The sequence below is a fragment of the Arthrobotrys flagrans genome (assembly GCF_004000055.1).
Source record: "Arthrobotrys flagrans strain CBS H-5679 chromosome Unknown unitig_0, whole genome shotgun sequence".
Taxonomy (NCBI): domain Eukaryota; kingdom Fungi; phylum Ascomycota; class Orbiliomycetes; order Orbiliales; family Orbiliaceae; genus Arthrobotrys; species Arthrobotrys flagrans.
Window position 1 is genome coordinate 578,214 of NW_027137550.1, and position 14,850 is coordinate 593,063.

At 46.6% G+C, this 14,850-nt stretch overlaps 6 protein-coding genes across 6 annotated transcripts; 4 read left to right on the forward strand and 2 right to left on the reverse strand.

Annotated features, from left to right (window-relative positions):
* Positions 1 to 1,267: 1,267 nt before the first annotated feature.
* Positions 1,268 to 3,720, reverse strand: DFL_003279 (uncharacterized protein; the record flags this gene model as incomplete). The annotated part of the gene is made up of 3 exons (XM_067632194.1): positions 1,268 to 1,390; positions 1,452 to 3,330; positions 3,413 to 3,720. 3 exons carry the CDS (start codon positions 3,718 to 3,720, stop codon positions 1,268 to 1,270), a joined length of 2,310 nt encoding a protein of 769 aa, XP_067490487.1.
* A 477-nt stretch (positions 3,721 to 4,197) lies between these two features.
* DFL_003280 (uncharacterized protein) lies at positions 4,198 to 7,404 on the forward strand (the record flags this gene model as incomplete). Its single annotated transcript, XM_067632196.1, has 3 exons — positions 4,198 to 4,276; positions 4,337 to 4,913; positions 4,986 to 7,404. The coding sequence occupies 3 exons, from the start codon at positions 4,198 to 4,200 to the stop codon at positions 7,402 to 7,404; spliced, it is 3,075 nt and encodes a 1,024-aa protein (XP_067490488.1).
* Positions 7,405 to 7,679: 275 nt separating this feature from the next.
* Positions 7,680 to 8,671, reverse strand: DFL_003281 (uncharacterized protein; the record flags this gene model as incomplete). Its single annotated transcript, XM_067632197.1, has 5 exons — positions 7,680 to 7,729; positions 7,794 to 7,907; positions 7,991 to 8,159; positions 8,227 to 8,315; positions 8,398 to 8,671. The coding sequence occupies 5 exons, from the start codon at positions 8,669 to 8,671 to the stop codon at positions 7,680 to 7,682; spliced, it is 696 nt and encodes a 231-aa protein (XP_067490489.1).
* Positions 8,672 to 8,994: 323 nt separating this feature from the next.
* DFL_003282 (uncharacterized protein) lies at positions 8,995 to 9,468 on the forward strand (the record flags this gene model as incomplete). The annotated part of the gene is made up of 4 exons (XM_067632198.1): positions 8,995 to 9,000; positions 9,059 to 9,096; positions 9,178 to 9,333; positions 9,399 to 9,468. The coding sequence occupies 4 exons, from the start codon at positions 8,995 to 8,997 to the stop codon at positions 9,466 to 9,468; spliced, it is 270 nt and encodes an 89-aa protein (XP_067490490.1).
* Positions 9,469 to 9,612: 144 nt separating this feature from the next.
* Positions 9,613 to 11,094, forward strand: DFL_003283 (uncharacterized protein; the record flags this gene model as incomplete). Its single annotated transcript, XM_067632199.1, has 6 exons — positions 9,613 to 9,700; positions 9,770 to 9,846; positions 10,266 to 10,383; positions 10,434 to 10,448; positions 10,515 to 10,946; positions 11,027 to 11,094. The coding sequence occupies 6 exons, from the start codon at positions 9,613 to 9,615 to the stop codon at positions 11,092 to 11,094; spliced, it is 798 nt and encodes a 265-aa protein (XP_067490491.1).
* Positions 11,095 to 11,458: 364 nt separating this feature from the next.
* Positions 11,459 to 14,618, forward strand: DFL_003284 (uncharacterized protein; the record flags this gene model as incomplete). The annotated part of the gene is made up of 10 exons (XM_067632200.1): positions 11,459 to 11,943; positions 12,163 to 12,446; positions 12,502 to 12,562; positions 12,621 to 12,864; positions 12,924 to 13,165; positions 13,222 to 13,269; positions 13,321 to 13,350; positions 13,410 to 13,501; positions 13,555 to 13,862; positions 13,995 to 14,618. The coding sequence occupies 10 exons, from the start codon at positions 11,459 to 11,461 to the stop codon at positions 14,616 to 14,618; spliced, it is 2,418 nt and encodes an 805-aa protein (XP_067490492.1).
* Between the last annotated feature and the right edge of the window lie 232 nt (positions 14,619 to 14,850).

The window sequence follows — 14,850 nt, forward strand, 5'->3', positions numbered from 1 at the left end:
CTTGGTTAAAGAGGAAAGGAAAGTGGAGTTAGGTGGTGGATATTGCTGAAGACTGATCATGCAGAGCTCTGGAACCACCTTTTTAAGACATCGGAGTAAGAAGCTGTGGTTTGGAAAAAGAAGGAGGAAGAAGAGGAGCAGTAGGAGGCAGAAAGTACCTAGTATAAATATAAAATGGAACTACAAAGACGCCCGAATACTTCCGATGTCTAAAAATATATCTCTATTTACTATTGTAAAACGATGAATAGAGGTGCATATGTATCACTCGAAGCTCATGGTGTTGTTCTTGCCCCCAATCCTTCCATCCCATGTAATGTTTTCACAGGCAAATCGACGTGATTGGCTCCTCTAACGTGCCAAAACCATTGGTTCAGATGCCACCAGTCCCAACCGATGACCCTTTCGCTTCGAGAAAGGGGCTGGCTTGGTCGGGCATTGGGTGGGTCGGCCATCGGACGTTGTGGGTAGACATTGTGGGGCCAGAAGCTTGAGAGCTTGCTTGACTTCCTTGACAAGGATGGGAACATCCGGGGAACAGCCACGACTGCATGGGTAGCACAGCTGTGCAGTTAAGCCTACCCGTATGCATGTTTAATTCGCTGGTTGTGGATTATTGGGGGACCTTTTTAACCACTCCACGCTGATAAGATGGGGTATGCCAGTACGAAATGTTAATGGTAATTCCATTTCACCGAGGTATTAAGAAGTATATGCACAGGTGTTTTTGGAGGTTGTAATGCTGTTCGAATCTGTTTCACCAGTTAAGGCACGCGATCTATTGCCAGCTGACGGAATCTTAATGTGGATTGGTATACTGTCCCAGATCTAGCCAGATAGCGGTGGCGTCAGAGGCTGGGCTTTTTGCTATCTGGTACATCATTCCGACATCTCGAGATTATGGGGTAGCTTAGTACAGTATATAGTTTCAAACTTTTCCTTCTATTTTTTCCCCATCGACACCTTCCCATCACATAATTCCTTTCTATGAACAAAAGTGAAAAGGAAAATAAAAAGAGAAAATTATGGTAAAGTTATACCAGCGACATCCGGGATTCCAAACCAATGGGTGTTGATTTCACATAGCGATAACCGATCACAACCATTAACAGATCATCCATAAGAAAATGAAAAATGAAAAATCAAGCGACTTCAGTCAGTAGCCCCTGCAATGTAATATCGGTGTATGAAACCAACCAGAGGCATTAATTGAACCCGAAGAAAACAGTCTACCAAAAGCAGAAGCCTTCCAAGTGTTTTCCATTGCCTACTTCTGCGTCCTCTTATCCAACTTCGCCTTTCTCGCAATTTTCTCCGCGGTCCTCACAAGTGCTGTTTTAATCTCTCCCTTTTCGAAAGAGTCAATGTCATAGTAGTTGGGGGCAATATCCTAGAACAGAGACCATTAGCATCATATCTCATGAGAAAAGTACGGCTACAAGAAAACTTACCATCAACCACTCAGGTTTGACACTCGTGACCGTTCGAATGTAATTCTTAGTCGTGAGAACAAATTCATTATAAAGAACCCACTCGCTCTCCTGCCCTAACACTGTACTAGGATGCAAAAGAACGTCCTGATTATCCTTCACGGTCTTATAAGTCTTCCCTGTAGACATCTTCTTCGCGACTTGCATAAAGAACCCAGCACACAACGCCTGTCGTATGTTGTTGTAATAGTTCCGATCGTTGAAAGGTGTGGTCTTCATATCTATCTCCTGTTTTTCCATAATAACTTTCAACTGGTTTCGAACGTTGTCGGCCGAGGTGAGAGAACGGAATGAGAGGAAATTGTCTAAACACCATCTTTGACTGGCGCCGCTCTCCTGCGATTTGAAGGCGTGGTAGACATTGAGCATGGTAAGATGGTCACCATCTGAATGCGCAAATTGAGCCTTTGCTGCGTCGGCTTCCTTGCGTTTGTGTGGCGGGCGTACAAAGATTTGGGGGACAGATAGGAGGGCGGTGATGGAAAGGATTTCGCTGGCGCATTGGAATTCAGAGGATGAGATTAACATGACGGCGAGGGCCGGGTCGAGGGGGTATTCAGAAGCCATGCGTCCCAAGGTCGTCAAGTCACCTTCGTCATCCAAACAAGCGAGGTAGTTCAACTCTTCAAGAGCTCTCATCATTGTCTCCGGAGCCGGGGGGTCCATGAAATCGAAGTGAACCAGATCGTCAATTCCAAGCTTCTTCAGTTCCAACACGGTGCTAGCCAAGTTGCTTCTCAGAATCTCAGGATATGTCTGATCGATAAGTTCCTTCTTGAATGCATCTTCAGTGTATAATCTAAAACACTTTCCGGGTCGTGTACGACCGGCACGACCGGCACGTTGCTGCGCGCTAGCCTTACTGATTGGCGAAACAAGCAAGGATTCGACTCTAATACGTGGGTTGTAGACCTTTTGCTTGCTGAAACCCGGGTCAACGACGTACACGATACCGTCGATGGTAAGAGATGTTTCAGCGATGTTGGTAGAGACGACAACTTTTCGGCCTGGCTTCCCACCGGAACGGGCTGGTGGGGGAGCAGGATCGAAGATTCGTTGTTGTTGATTGGGAGGCAGGGTACCGTAAAGCGCATAAACCTTGAGCGGGCCAGTATCATACTCTCTTTGCATTTCGTCTCCTTCAGCACGCAGGCGTTTGCAAGCCTCTTCAATTTCCTCCTCACCAGTCAAGAAGAGGAGGATATCACCCTCCGGTTCACTCCCGTGAATCTGCAAGACGGTTCGCAGAGCAGCTTCAACATAATCTCTTTCTGGTTCCGGTGTATAAAAGATTTCGACGGGGTGAGTTCGACCAGGAACAGCGAGTAAAGGAGCATTGTAATCATTCTCCTTAACTCCAAAGTACCTTTGAAATTTCTGCGCATCCAAGGTAGCAGACATGACCACGATTTTAAGATCTGGGCGTCTCCTAGCCACCTCCTTCAACAATCCCATCAAGATATCCGTCGCAAGGGTACGTTCATGAGCTTCATCGAGGATGATACACGAATACCTGCTAAGATTTGGGTCATTCATCGCCTCCCTAAGCAACATTCCATCGGTCATGTACTGTAGGAGAGTCTTGGAAGATGTATTGTTCTCGAATCTGATATTGTAACCAACTTCCTCTCCGAGGACGACATCCATTTCATCGGCAACACGCTTTGCGACGGACATGGCGGCGACTCTTCGAGGTTGGGTACAAGCAACCTTCTTTCCAGTTTCGAAGGGCTTTTCGTCGTACAGAACGAATTGAGGGATTTGGGTGGTTTTGCCGGAACCGGTTTCACCGACGAAGACGAGGATTTGGTTTTCCTGGTAGAGTCGAAGGAATTCATCTCTATAATACATGTTAGCAAGGTCACACCCAACCATCCTAAAAATAGGATAATACTAAATTGAATAACCGGAGCCTTCCTTACCTCTGAGCATGAACGGGTAAATCACGTCTTTTCCTCAGAATATCGAAATACTGTCTCGACAACTGAGTCCCAGTGAACGGATTCAACGGTCCATCTTCGGCCTGCTGCGCCTGTGCGGTAGTTGTCTGATGGCGAGTGAGCCCAGCAAATAGATCTTGACTTGCCGACAAGGCAATGGAAGGTGCGTACATGTGAGCCAAGTAAGGATTGTCCATGTCTTTGTCTTTGGAAGCCCCGTTTATGGCGGCGCTAACCTTCGCCTTTTTGGTCGGTCGGTCGCTGTCGAGGTTTTCACGTTCTCCCGGCATAACGAGAGTAGAACGGACGGGCCTTTGAGATGGCTACTGTGGCTGCTGCGCTTTGATGGTTGTGATTGAGAGTCGGTGGGGTCGTGTAGGGCAACTGCCTGTGGTCTTCGCGAATACTACCTGTTAACCGCCTGTTAGGTGGCAGTTAAGAGATAGCCAAGCTGATGCCTTAGGGGAGCCACAGTTTCAATCAAATACGATTGTTTCTATGCCCTCTCCAGCGATGATTCTGAGGTGACAGGGGAGAAGACGAATATGAAGATGGAAGGCTGTGAAGAAGCCGAAGGAGGACAGGGCGAGAATGGTGGTTTGGTGATCAGAAAAAAATTGGACAGGGTTCTTCTCCAGCGCCGGAAACACAAGGCTTGGTTTGGTCGCTTCTGCTCAACTTCAACTTCTAAGACCTCACGACTCGAATCTACAACTTCACGACTTCATCAAAAAAACTAATTTCCACTTCAAAGAATATAAATCTTCATGTCCAGCCAAAAGACCTTCCAAACAACCCTTACTACAGCTGCCACATTCCTCCAGCCAGTCTTCAAACCCCAAAATGGTGGGTCCAACCATTCTCCAACCATTCCCAGCTTCATTATCAGACTCTAACTCTCACAAGCACCAACCAGACACCACACCTCTATAATCGAATCTCTCTACCAAACACTCCCTCAAAACGATCTCCCGATTTCATCACCCTCAGAAGTTCCTTCATATAATCTTAAATCCTCAAAAGTCATAATATACGCCTTATCACTTCTTTCAAAGCTTAACCAATCCGCTACTCCAAAGAACTCGTCTCCAGATGCCCTTTTCGCACCTCGAGATCAACGTATAATTCTCGGATTGGCGGATTTAATACTCTTAGAAGGAATATATCCAAATATTACGTCTGGGATACTACCGCCGTTAGACAGGCGTACAAAATCTTCAGGATACTTTTCTCAAATCCAGGCTGCTGCAGCTGCTGCATCGATTAGTCAGCACGAGGATGGAACGGGTAGCCATAATGTCGAGTTACTTGCAGAGATAGTAGAGAATACCCAGCCTATATTGGTGACGGCATCGAATGAGGTTAGCGATGCTGTGCGAGAAAGGTTGCAGATGGATTTAGTCGCTTGTTTGGGTGAACTGGGGTTTAATCCACAGACTGGGTCTGAAGGATGGCGGAAGAGGTTTTATAATACTTTGGATAAGTACGTCCCGTTTTTTATCGTCCCTTATTAATTTATATGTAATAAGAACGCGCTAATATGTATCGAATACAGCATCCAAACGCCTATTCTCCTCCCCCTCCTCGTCCCCCTCATCCTCCCTACAACCCCACCATGGTTCCAAAAACCATTAACAACCTACCTCTCCAGCATCCCACTAACTCGCCCAGGCGGTGTAAAAGACGAAATAAAATTCTTTATAGACCCTAACAAAGAAATACCAACTCAGCGGATAACACTCCAGCAGGCATCAAAACTCATAGGATCCGTACCGACCTCTTCGACTCCCGATCAATATTTCCCTGTTGTTTCACCGCAATTAATAGAGTTATTAAACGAAACCGGGCATCTAGGGCTTGCAGCAGCGATCGTTATCAATGATGTATTCGAACGACGAAAGAAGAGTGTTGAAAAATACTTCTTCCCGAGATTATTACGTCCCTTACGGCCAGCAAAGTCACAGATTCCGCCTGCAGAAGAAATAGAAGATGGCGATATAACCACCTTGACAGAAGAAGAAGACCTCGAACGAGCAATCAATCGAATATCATCCCTCTTCCAATCATCAAACGGACAAAGCTACCTCGCCTCACGAATTCTAGAAACCCTAACCCTCCCACTCTGGGGTCTCTGGCAATTCGCTGTCTCCATAAAAGCGGCAAGCCCGACGTTTACAAAAAACCCACAGGACCTTCTCACCGCTTATGTGAAGCTAAAACCCAGTTCAACAGTTTTAGACGAAATAGTCCAAAACTTTGGCTACAACGGAGACGACCACTGGATCTTCACCCGCGGAGAAATGGGACAAGTCAAGATTATAGCACGAGATACGAGTCTACCATCAAAAGCAATTGAAATAACGGATATCGAGGAACGAACACCGGGTTTTATAGCTTTAGCTCTAGCGGCGAATGATGATGTCTTTACGGACTTCTTTTTGAGTCTGTGTAGGCGTTGGTTAGGCGGTGGGTTTACAATAAGTGCTGAAGGTGGGGATAGAGCTGCGTTTGGGTTATTATTTCAGTTGAAGGTTTTGGAGGGGATATTGGAGCATCACTCGGAGCGGTTGACACGGCGGCCGGAGCAAGTTATTATTCTTGTTAAGGAGATATTGGATTCTCATGTTCGAACGTTGAAGAAGGAGAAGGAAAGGCTTGAGGCGTTACAGAATCCGTCGATGGATACGCTTGGAAGAATTATGAACCGGGAGGAAGATTTTGATTCCTTCGTTCCCGACGATACCGATGAAACGTCTGGTGGTGGCGATGCAATAGGTATCGCATTACAACTCTTAAATTCCATCGTATCGACATCGTTTTCAAGGACTGTGTCCGAACAGGAGAAGAAGTTATTGTCGACTTTACAACCTGCTTTGGGATATTTATCTTCCGAGCGAAGAGTGGACGGGTCAATTGCTTCTCTAACAAGGAGTTTGGGACTTTTTATATCGACACAGGATATTCCTTTAACTGGTCCTAAGGATGGAGATGTTAAGCCAGTTGATGAAAAGGTTTTGAAACAGCAACAGACGTTACAAACTGCGTTATTATATCTACGAGATCAAATGGTCCCGATCCGTGCACATGGCTTGGAGATGCTCAAGGAGTTGATACGGGAACGAAGTTCGGTAATCGATGTTCAAACGATTACAAAGCTACTGATTGATATGTTGCAGGACAAAGAGTCATTCGTGTATTTGGGTGTGATCAAGACGCTTTGTGAGTTGACAGATAAACACCCAGGTACGGTGATCGGGATGTTAGTCAGTGTTTATGTGGATGAAGAAGAAAAAATGGGAATCGATGAACGGTTGAAAGTTGGAGAGGCGTTGGTGGGGACGGTGCAAAGGCTTGGTGAGACGGCGGTGGGGAAAGTTGCTGAGGAGGTGGGAAATGTAATGGTTAGGTTGGCGGGGAGGAGGAAGAAGAGATATAAAGAAGCTGGGGAGGTTAAAATGGGAAAGGAAGAGGCAGAGAGAAGGATAAAAAAGGAAGGGGGGATGGATGAAGAGTATAGAAAAGTTTTGAAAGAGGCAAGGGTCGAAGCAGGGATTGATAATGCAGATGGAAAGGTAAAGATGGAGGAGGTAGAGGATGATGAGCAGTGGATTTCAAAGGTTGGAGAAGAGGATTATAGGGTCAGGACTTCAGCGTTATCGGTTTTGGGTGTGCTATTTGAGACTAATGCTGCTGGTGTGCCGGTGGGGGTTACACTTGCTGCTGTGGAAGTTGCGTTAAGGATTTTGGAATTGGAGAGGGGTAAAGAACAGGCGACGGTTAGGAGGTCTGCGGTACATTTGATATCTAGTATTCTGAATGGATTGGAGAAGAAGGGAACGGTTGAACTGTTGAAGGTCATACCGAGAGAACGGTTGGAGGATATCGTGAGGGTTTTGGGGTATACTAGAGCGACAGATGATGATGGACTAGTGAGGGAGCAGGCAGGTGTACTGGTCGAAGCATTGACCGAGTAGTCACTTATATACTACTTTCCAATGAAGATATATATGTATGCAATCTCCGGTGACTTCGACTTAAGATTTATATATACTAGAGGAGATATTGGAAAGGTATAAACAGGCGAAGAAATATAAAAAAAAGAGGTTTAAAAAAACGTCCGCTTCTAACAAAGCTATTTTGCTGTAGTAGTGCTTGTTTCTTTTGCAAAGTCTCACCAAAACTTATCTGTACAGTAGGGGGGGTAGTTTTATAAGACCATTGGCACGTGAGGGTGAATGGGGTGGCTTTTTTAACCGATGACGAGGGTGTCATCATCTGGGAAGTCGTAGGCAGGGATTTCTAGGAGATTGTTAATATTAGACTCCAAGTGGGCTTTAGCTGTTGGAGGTCGAATATAGCATACCGAGATTTAGAGGAGCTGGCCCTTTCCTGATACGGCCAGAGATATCGTAATGAGAACCGTGGCAGGGGCAGAACCACCCACCATAGTCACCGGCTTCGCCAATTGGCACACAACCTATGTTTTCAACCGTTAATATCAAGTCCTACATATAGATATCGATAGATATAAATTGTCGAAATGTCGCAAAGGCAACTAACCCAAATGGGTGCAGACACCAATCATAACAAGCCACTCCGGATTCTTCACACGCTGGTCGTCGGTCTCTTGATCTCTTAGAGTCGAAATGTTGACGTTATTGGCCTCCTCGATTTCATCAGCGGTACGATGTCGGACGAAGACGGGCTTGCCACGCCATTTGATGACAACCTGAAAGAAAAGGGTTTAGAGATTTTTTTGTATTAGGATTTAGAGGCAAATTTAGATAAAGGCTTACGTTCTTGCCTTCCGGTATGCTGCTCAATGCAACCTCGACCTTGGCCATGGCCAAAACGTCTGCAGATGCACTCATATTGACCAAGAAGTCTATATCCCAGTATCAAATTTTATAAGCGACTGAGAACATAATGGATAGCGATATTGAACCGAGAAGAATGGAGCGACATACCCTGAACGGTAGCCTTCGCAGAGGTAGCAGACAAGGCACCCAATGTTCCGACCATGAAGTATCCAAAAACCTTATTGGAGGTTTCGGATTTCTTGGACTTGTACTTGCTGAAGTCGGGAATGGCAGTCGTCGGCTTGCCATATACAGGAGTGGTGATTTGGCGACGCTGGTCGGCACAGGCTACAGCGGTCGCTCGGACGAGGGGAGTAGCGGACGTCGAAGAGCGGAGGAGTGACCTGGAGGCGGCCGTCGAGAGGGACCGAAGGGCGGCCATTGTGGGCGATGTCTATGGTAGGAGTGGAGAAGGGGAAGCCGAGCAATTGAAGGCTCTTTCTTCGAGGGAAGAGCAGAGGTAGGTGGTCTCGGGGTGGTCTGAAGTGGGATGAGTGAGGTCTTTCCGGTTGTTCTTTCTATGACGGAAATATTTGGTTGGACGTCGGAATGTCGGTTGTCTGATTGGTCTAGCCTGTGGCGAGTCTTGGCGCTTGGTGCAAATTTACCGGCCACGATCAGACGCGTTTGGCTTCCCATCATTCTCTTATAATAGCTCGAGGCCGATAGCTACGATATTATCGCGCGACACCCCAACCAGACATCATGAGTGTAGGTTCTTTGCCCCGATGTTTACTGAGAGGATGATGCTAATTGATATCGGTGATAGTTCCAACCTATAAACCCGCGGCCGATGCTGCAAGGCCTGTATGTCAACGTCGAATTTTGAATCCCGATCGAAAAACGGATGCCATGGAGCTAACAACCTTTCTTTCCGACGATATACAGCATCAATGACTTCGTTATCGTCAGATTGAAGTGGGGCCAGACCGAATACAAAGGCCGACTCGTCAGCGTCGACTCGTACATGAACATCCAGCTCTCTGACACCGAAGAGTTTATCGATAACAAGAGCACCGGTACATTGGGCCAGGTTATGATCAGGTAGTCTATGTTTCATATATTACTGTTTGTTAGGGAATACAGGCTGATCGGAGGGTTTGCGATAGGTGTAACAATGTCCTATGGATCTCTGCTGCCAACCAAGAGAAGTCGGAGGATACGGCGATGAAGGAATGAGGGGCGCCATTTGTCATATAACCGGGTTTATGGCTGAAGAAGAGAAGGAGAAGAGAGGAATCTATTAAGGTCAATTTCACCATGGGCGATTGAATCAAAGCCTCGCTGGCGAACACCATTGGCTAGAGCAGCATTAGGCGGTTTATGAAATACACTCTCGATCGCGAGGTTGCCGAAATTGGGAGGACACTTTTTCCAACATATAATAGACTCATATCGTCTGAATTAAAAGGCGAGTACATCTGCCTTGGATGTTCACATACGCATGCATGTATTTTTGCTAAATGTCCTCTATCAAAAGTGACTATATCCTTACAAGCACGCTTCGAATTCTATATCGGTGACAGCACCCGTCTTGAAACTAGACTAATATCGGTGGTGAATGGGTGCGATAACAAACTTAAGGGAATTAATATAATAGTGGAAATAGTTCTATTTCTGGCCAAAATCATATTTTTTATAACCCTTGACTTCCAATTCAAGTCAAACAATTAGAAGATATCCCAAATAAGAAATATGCCTACTTTGTAAATGTGGCCTCGAGTTGTCCCCAACTTGTGAGTCGAGAGTATCAGTCTGAATACTCGAATGGTTTCCCATGGATGAGTATTACCACGATAGGTAGCATACGAAATTAAAAATGCGTGCCCTAGATTACCTATTTGGAAGCCGAATAACAAGCTAGAAACTCGCCCTCGAAATGTAAACTTCCAAACCGTATAATGGAACTGTCCGCCCTGCAGTCTTCTATATCAATTTTGAGCTCCTTTCTAGATTTTTTTCGGCGCCAATTATAGTTCCCCTTGCAATCGGTAACATTAGCGAGCCCACAAAGGTTCAGGGTTGACCTTTCTGGCGGGCCAATCTCTCTCAACCAGCGGGTAACGATTTCACGCGTCGACCGCTGCAGCTGCAGTGAGTACATCACGAGACAAGTCAGACAAGACAAGACTTACTGTCTGTAGGCAAGGAGAACCCCGGTCGGACTTCGAATTCCAGCGACAGACAGGAGGCCAACGGCTAGCTTAGCCGATCGACTCCTTCAGATAAGAAGAGTGCCACCCCGCAGCCCGACTGCTTTCGTCTGATCTTAAGGTCTCCATTACCCCATCGTACCGATCCAATCCACCATCTCGAACAGTGGCGACCAACACCGACACAGGCAACTCCTGTGCTTGATCAATTCAGCCGCAAGAAAGAGCCTCGAAGTTCTTCTAAGGACCGCCGTATCACATATATTCTGATACCGACATTCGTTCGTTCGTTCGTTCGCTGGTTTTGTTGGCTCGTTGAATCGAAGCTAGCTCCCAGCTGTGTGGTTTTTGGCAGTGTAGTCCACACATCGGTCGCTTTTGCGAAGGAAGAAGGAAGGCTTTCGAACTTGGGGCTCGAGTATATTGTTCTAGACCGTGCCGGAGTACATTCTTTACCATCGTCGTTGTTCGTCGTCTTCGTCGCCTTCTCGAATATTCGGAGTCGTAAGTTGGTTTCGGTTCTCCTGTTGGTATCAACTTGTTTCTTGTCTGATCTGTTTCTAATAGTGGAAGTATTTGTGTAGGGAATTACCGTACTAGTTTGAGGTGGTTGTGGATGTGGATGAGGAGGCGAATGGTGGTAGTAGAATAGCTAGCTGGCCTGCTTCATACGACGCCGCAGTTCGACAGTGCCTTCGATTCCATATACACCCACAGCCGTAATTATTTCTTAACCAACCAAGCAAACGTCTATAAGACAAATATTTCTCCTTCTTCCTCTTTTCGATCCCACTTCGTCTCCATACTTCTTTATAGAACCTTCAACGATCCCCAGCAGCTAAACTTTTAACGATGATATCTCTGTACTCGAGCTCTCGAACCTGGTAGCATAGGAAGGTATCCGTATAAGAGACAGACGGCTTTATTATTTCTTTCTCCTCCTAACTCGACGCCACCCACAACCAACCTCTTCCATCAAAGCAACCTCGCAATCAGAACTTTCGACTTTATTCAACATGGCAGCCCAACCACCACCGGCACAGCCTGACATGGCTGAGGTCATCGTCATATCTTCTTCTACTTCACCCCAGCCTCCTCCAGACGTCGAGAACGACCCTTTTGATCCTGGTGTTGACGACTTTTTCGATTTTGATTTGGACCCGCAGCAGGAGCAACCTCCACCCCCAGAACCAGAAATTCTCTCTCCAGATCAATGTCTTGCGACTTTACTTAATCTTTTTCCTGATATTGATCACGCTTACGTTGGACAGCTCTACGAAGAGCATTTTGAGAATGCCCAAATTCAAGGTTTGAACATAATTGATTTCCTAGCTGACCAAATTCTCGAGACAAATGGTCGCTATCCCAAGTTGCAACGGGAGGATCGATCAGCGAAAAGGAAGAGGGAGCAAAGTCCTTCTGAGATGACTGAGCAAGAGCTAGAACATAAATATCACCGTGATATTGGATCCTATCCTTCAATGGAGGGCTGCCGCTTCAGGTACGTGTCATCCACTGAACGGAAACCTGCATATCTTTCGGGTGGTATCTCGGCGGCTCTCATATTCCTTAGCTCGTGATGTCTCTACCAATGGAACACGTTGCTTGCTCGTAATTGGTCATAATGAGAGGTGCCGCCTCATATGCTTCACACCTTTCCCAAGTGCAAAACCAAACCTCCTCGTGTTGATCACTAACACGCCGTTTCCCCGGTGTTTAGTTCTAAACTGCTTCGGAATGCGTTCCCATTGATACCTGCTGCCTATATCGATCAAGAATTGGCTAGGCGCAACTATGGTATCTTCGAAGCATTCCAAAAACTCACTCAAGCTGAGTCGCAATTCGATAACGAGGACTGGAAGCCCTACAAGAAGCTTACTAGGATCAGAAAACCGGTTCCAGATGAACTAATTACCCAGGAGGGCAACCAGCTAGTACCGGAGGAGTATAACAGGTTGATGGAGGAGTTCAGGGCGGCCAGGAGAATATACGAACCAATAACTTGTAAGTTTAGATGCTTCAATGCTGATAATACGGGAAGTGTTAACCATTGGTATAGTCAAAGGGAATCCTGCCGGGATAGGACCAGCCGGTTCACCTGGCGAAGAGCTAGTTGAATGGTGAGTGTGCTGTGCCTCCTTTGTATTGCGATTCACCCATTACTAACGTGGACACTAGCGGATGCTGCTTCGGCGAGGTCCCTCCTTCCCAGTTGACCCAGTGCCCAGATGGTCACCTCTTCTGCCTTGAATGCGGGAAACAAAACGCCAAGACGGAAATTGGCCAGCAAAGGTACAAGCTGTTTTGCATGGATGGTTCGGGGTGTAAAAAGGAGTTCTCGCCTAGTGAAATCAAAAGATTCTGTGATGAGAAGATGTTAGCAGCGTTGTGCAAATTTGAGCAAAGGGATATGATCATGAAGGTATTTATCCCTCATCATCTACCCCCACACGAAGGGAACGCTCGCTAACCTTATTACAGGCTGGCATCGAGAACCTTGAAGAATGTCCGTTTTGCGAATATGCTCACATTATGATGTCGCCAGTTGAGGAAGACAAGGAGTTTCGATGCCAGAACCCCGAATGTAAGAAAGTGAGCTGTCGACTTTGCAACAAATTGACCCACATCCCTTTGTCATGTGAGGAGAGCGCCAAAAACGAAAAACAAAATTTGAGAAGGGGAGTTGAAGAGGCGATGACGGAAGCTTTACTCCGTAAATGCGGGTATGGAGAACCTCTTTGGAAGATAAAAACGCCTTACTCATTACGTTTCTTGTTAGGAAATGTTCGCTTCCATATGTGAAGGAGAGCAGTGGATGCAACAAAATGTACGGCACCCTATCGCCCTTTATAGAGAGCGTTTACTGACATTATTTTAGCATTTGTGCCCGTTGCAATGCCATGAACTGGTAAGATCACGTTTTACATTCGACTTGATTGGAGCTTTAAATTCTAACATCTTCCTTAGCTACCTATGCTCGAAGGTAATCAAAGATTATCATCATTTCAATGACCCCGTGCGAGGAAGGAAAACGGGAAACTGTCTTCTATTTGACAATAGTAAGGCCGTCTATAAATCCATCTGTTCCATCAGCTGTATTAACATCTTGCAGCCGAAGAGCGGCACCACAATGAGGTTCAGGCTGCAGAGCAAGCCGCGATTGCCAAAATCAGGGCTGAGAACCCAGATATCACGGAGGAACAGATGCGCATCCAACTTTCGCAAGTCATTATCGATGCAGAGCGACAGAAAATCGAGGCAGGACATCGCCATGTACCCCAAGCCCAGAGGCCCGGAAACCAGCCTCCTAGAGTTCATATCATACCGCCTCGGTTCCCGTTAGGCCAACCTCCACCACCAAACATCCTCCCACTTGGGCTTAATGGACCTTTTGCCCAACCCGCATACCAAGCTTTTCAGGTAATGAACCCCGTGATACCGATACTATTTCAACCCATTCTGCAGGTCCCCGCGGCATTCCCCCTAGATCCAGGATTCCAAATTGGAGTTCCGATGTATCAACTACAAATGCTAAGGAACCCAATGATCCAGTTAAACCCACCCGCATTCTACGGTAATGCTATTCCATTCCCAGGTGCTCCCAGAAATGCGCCTCCTCCACACCCCAACGGGCCGAATTTTCTCCAGCGCTTCATGGACAGAATTCCACAGCGAGCGCCTGCGCCACCAGGCCCTCTACCAGACCCCCCGCAAGAACCAATGGTGGAACCGCTGTATGATAACATAAATAATGGACATTTACCGGTGGCCTTGAATCGATACGGGATTGCAATTCCCAACCAGCTTGTTCGAGCGCAACCCCAACTGCAAGTACAAGCACAGGAACAGGCAATGCAAGCACAAGTACATGCACTGGCTCAGGCACAAGCTCAAGCACAGGCCCAAGCACAAGCACAAATCCAACAAGCCCACGGCAACTTTGGATTCATCGACCGAAACTTTGGCGGAAATAGATTGGTAGCTAGGGGTCGACAAGCTGCCCGACACCGCACCAACCAGAATCCCCAGCCCATCATCAACAATGGAAACAACGATAGAGGGGAAGATGTTGCTGCTGTTCATAACGGTACACCTGCAGCTCGAGGCGCTAAGCCTGCCCCGGCTCCAGGTTCGCCCGTCGCCCGTCGTCCGGCGAAGATTGCAAAGAGGAAGTAGAAACTAAGCTTCCCCTTCTACGATATCCACTGAGACTGATCTTAGTTGATGTTATAATCATCCTTATAACTTTCACCTTCCTATATTCCCTTCTCTATCACAATACCTCTCCTCTTTCGCCCTTATAATTCCTTTCTTCCTCTTCTCTTTCCCCTTACTCATACTTTATTATTGGTCTCGTACTTTTACTACTAGTTTTTTTCTTAACAACGTGCCGTCTTTAGCGAATATA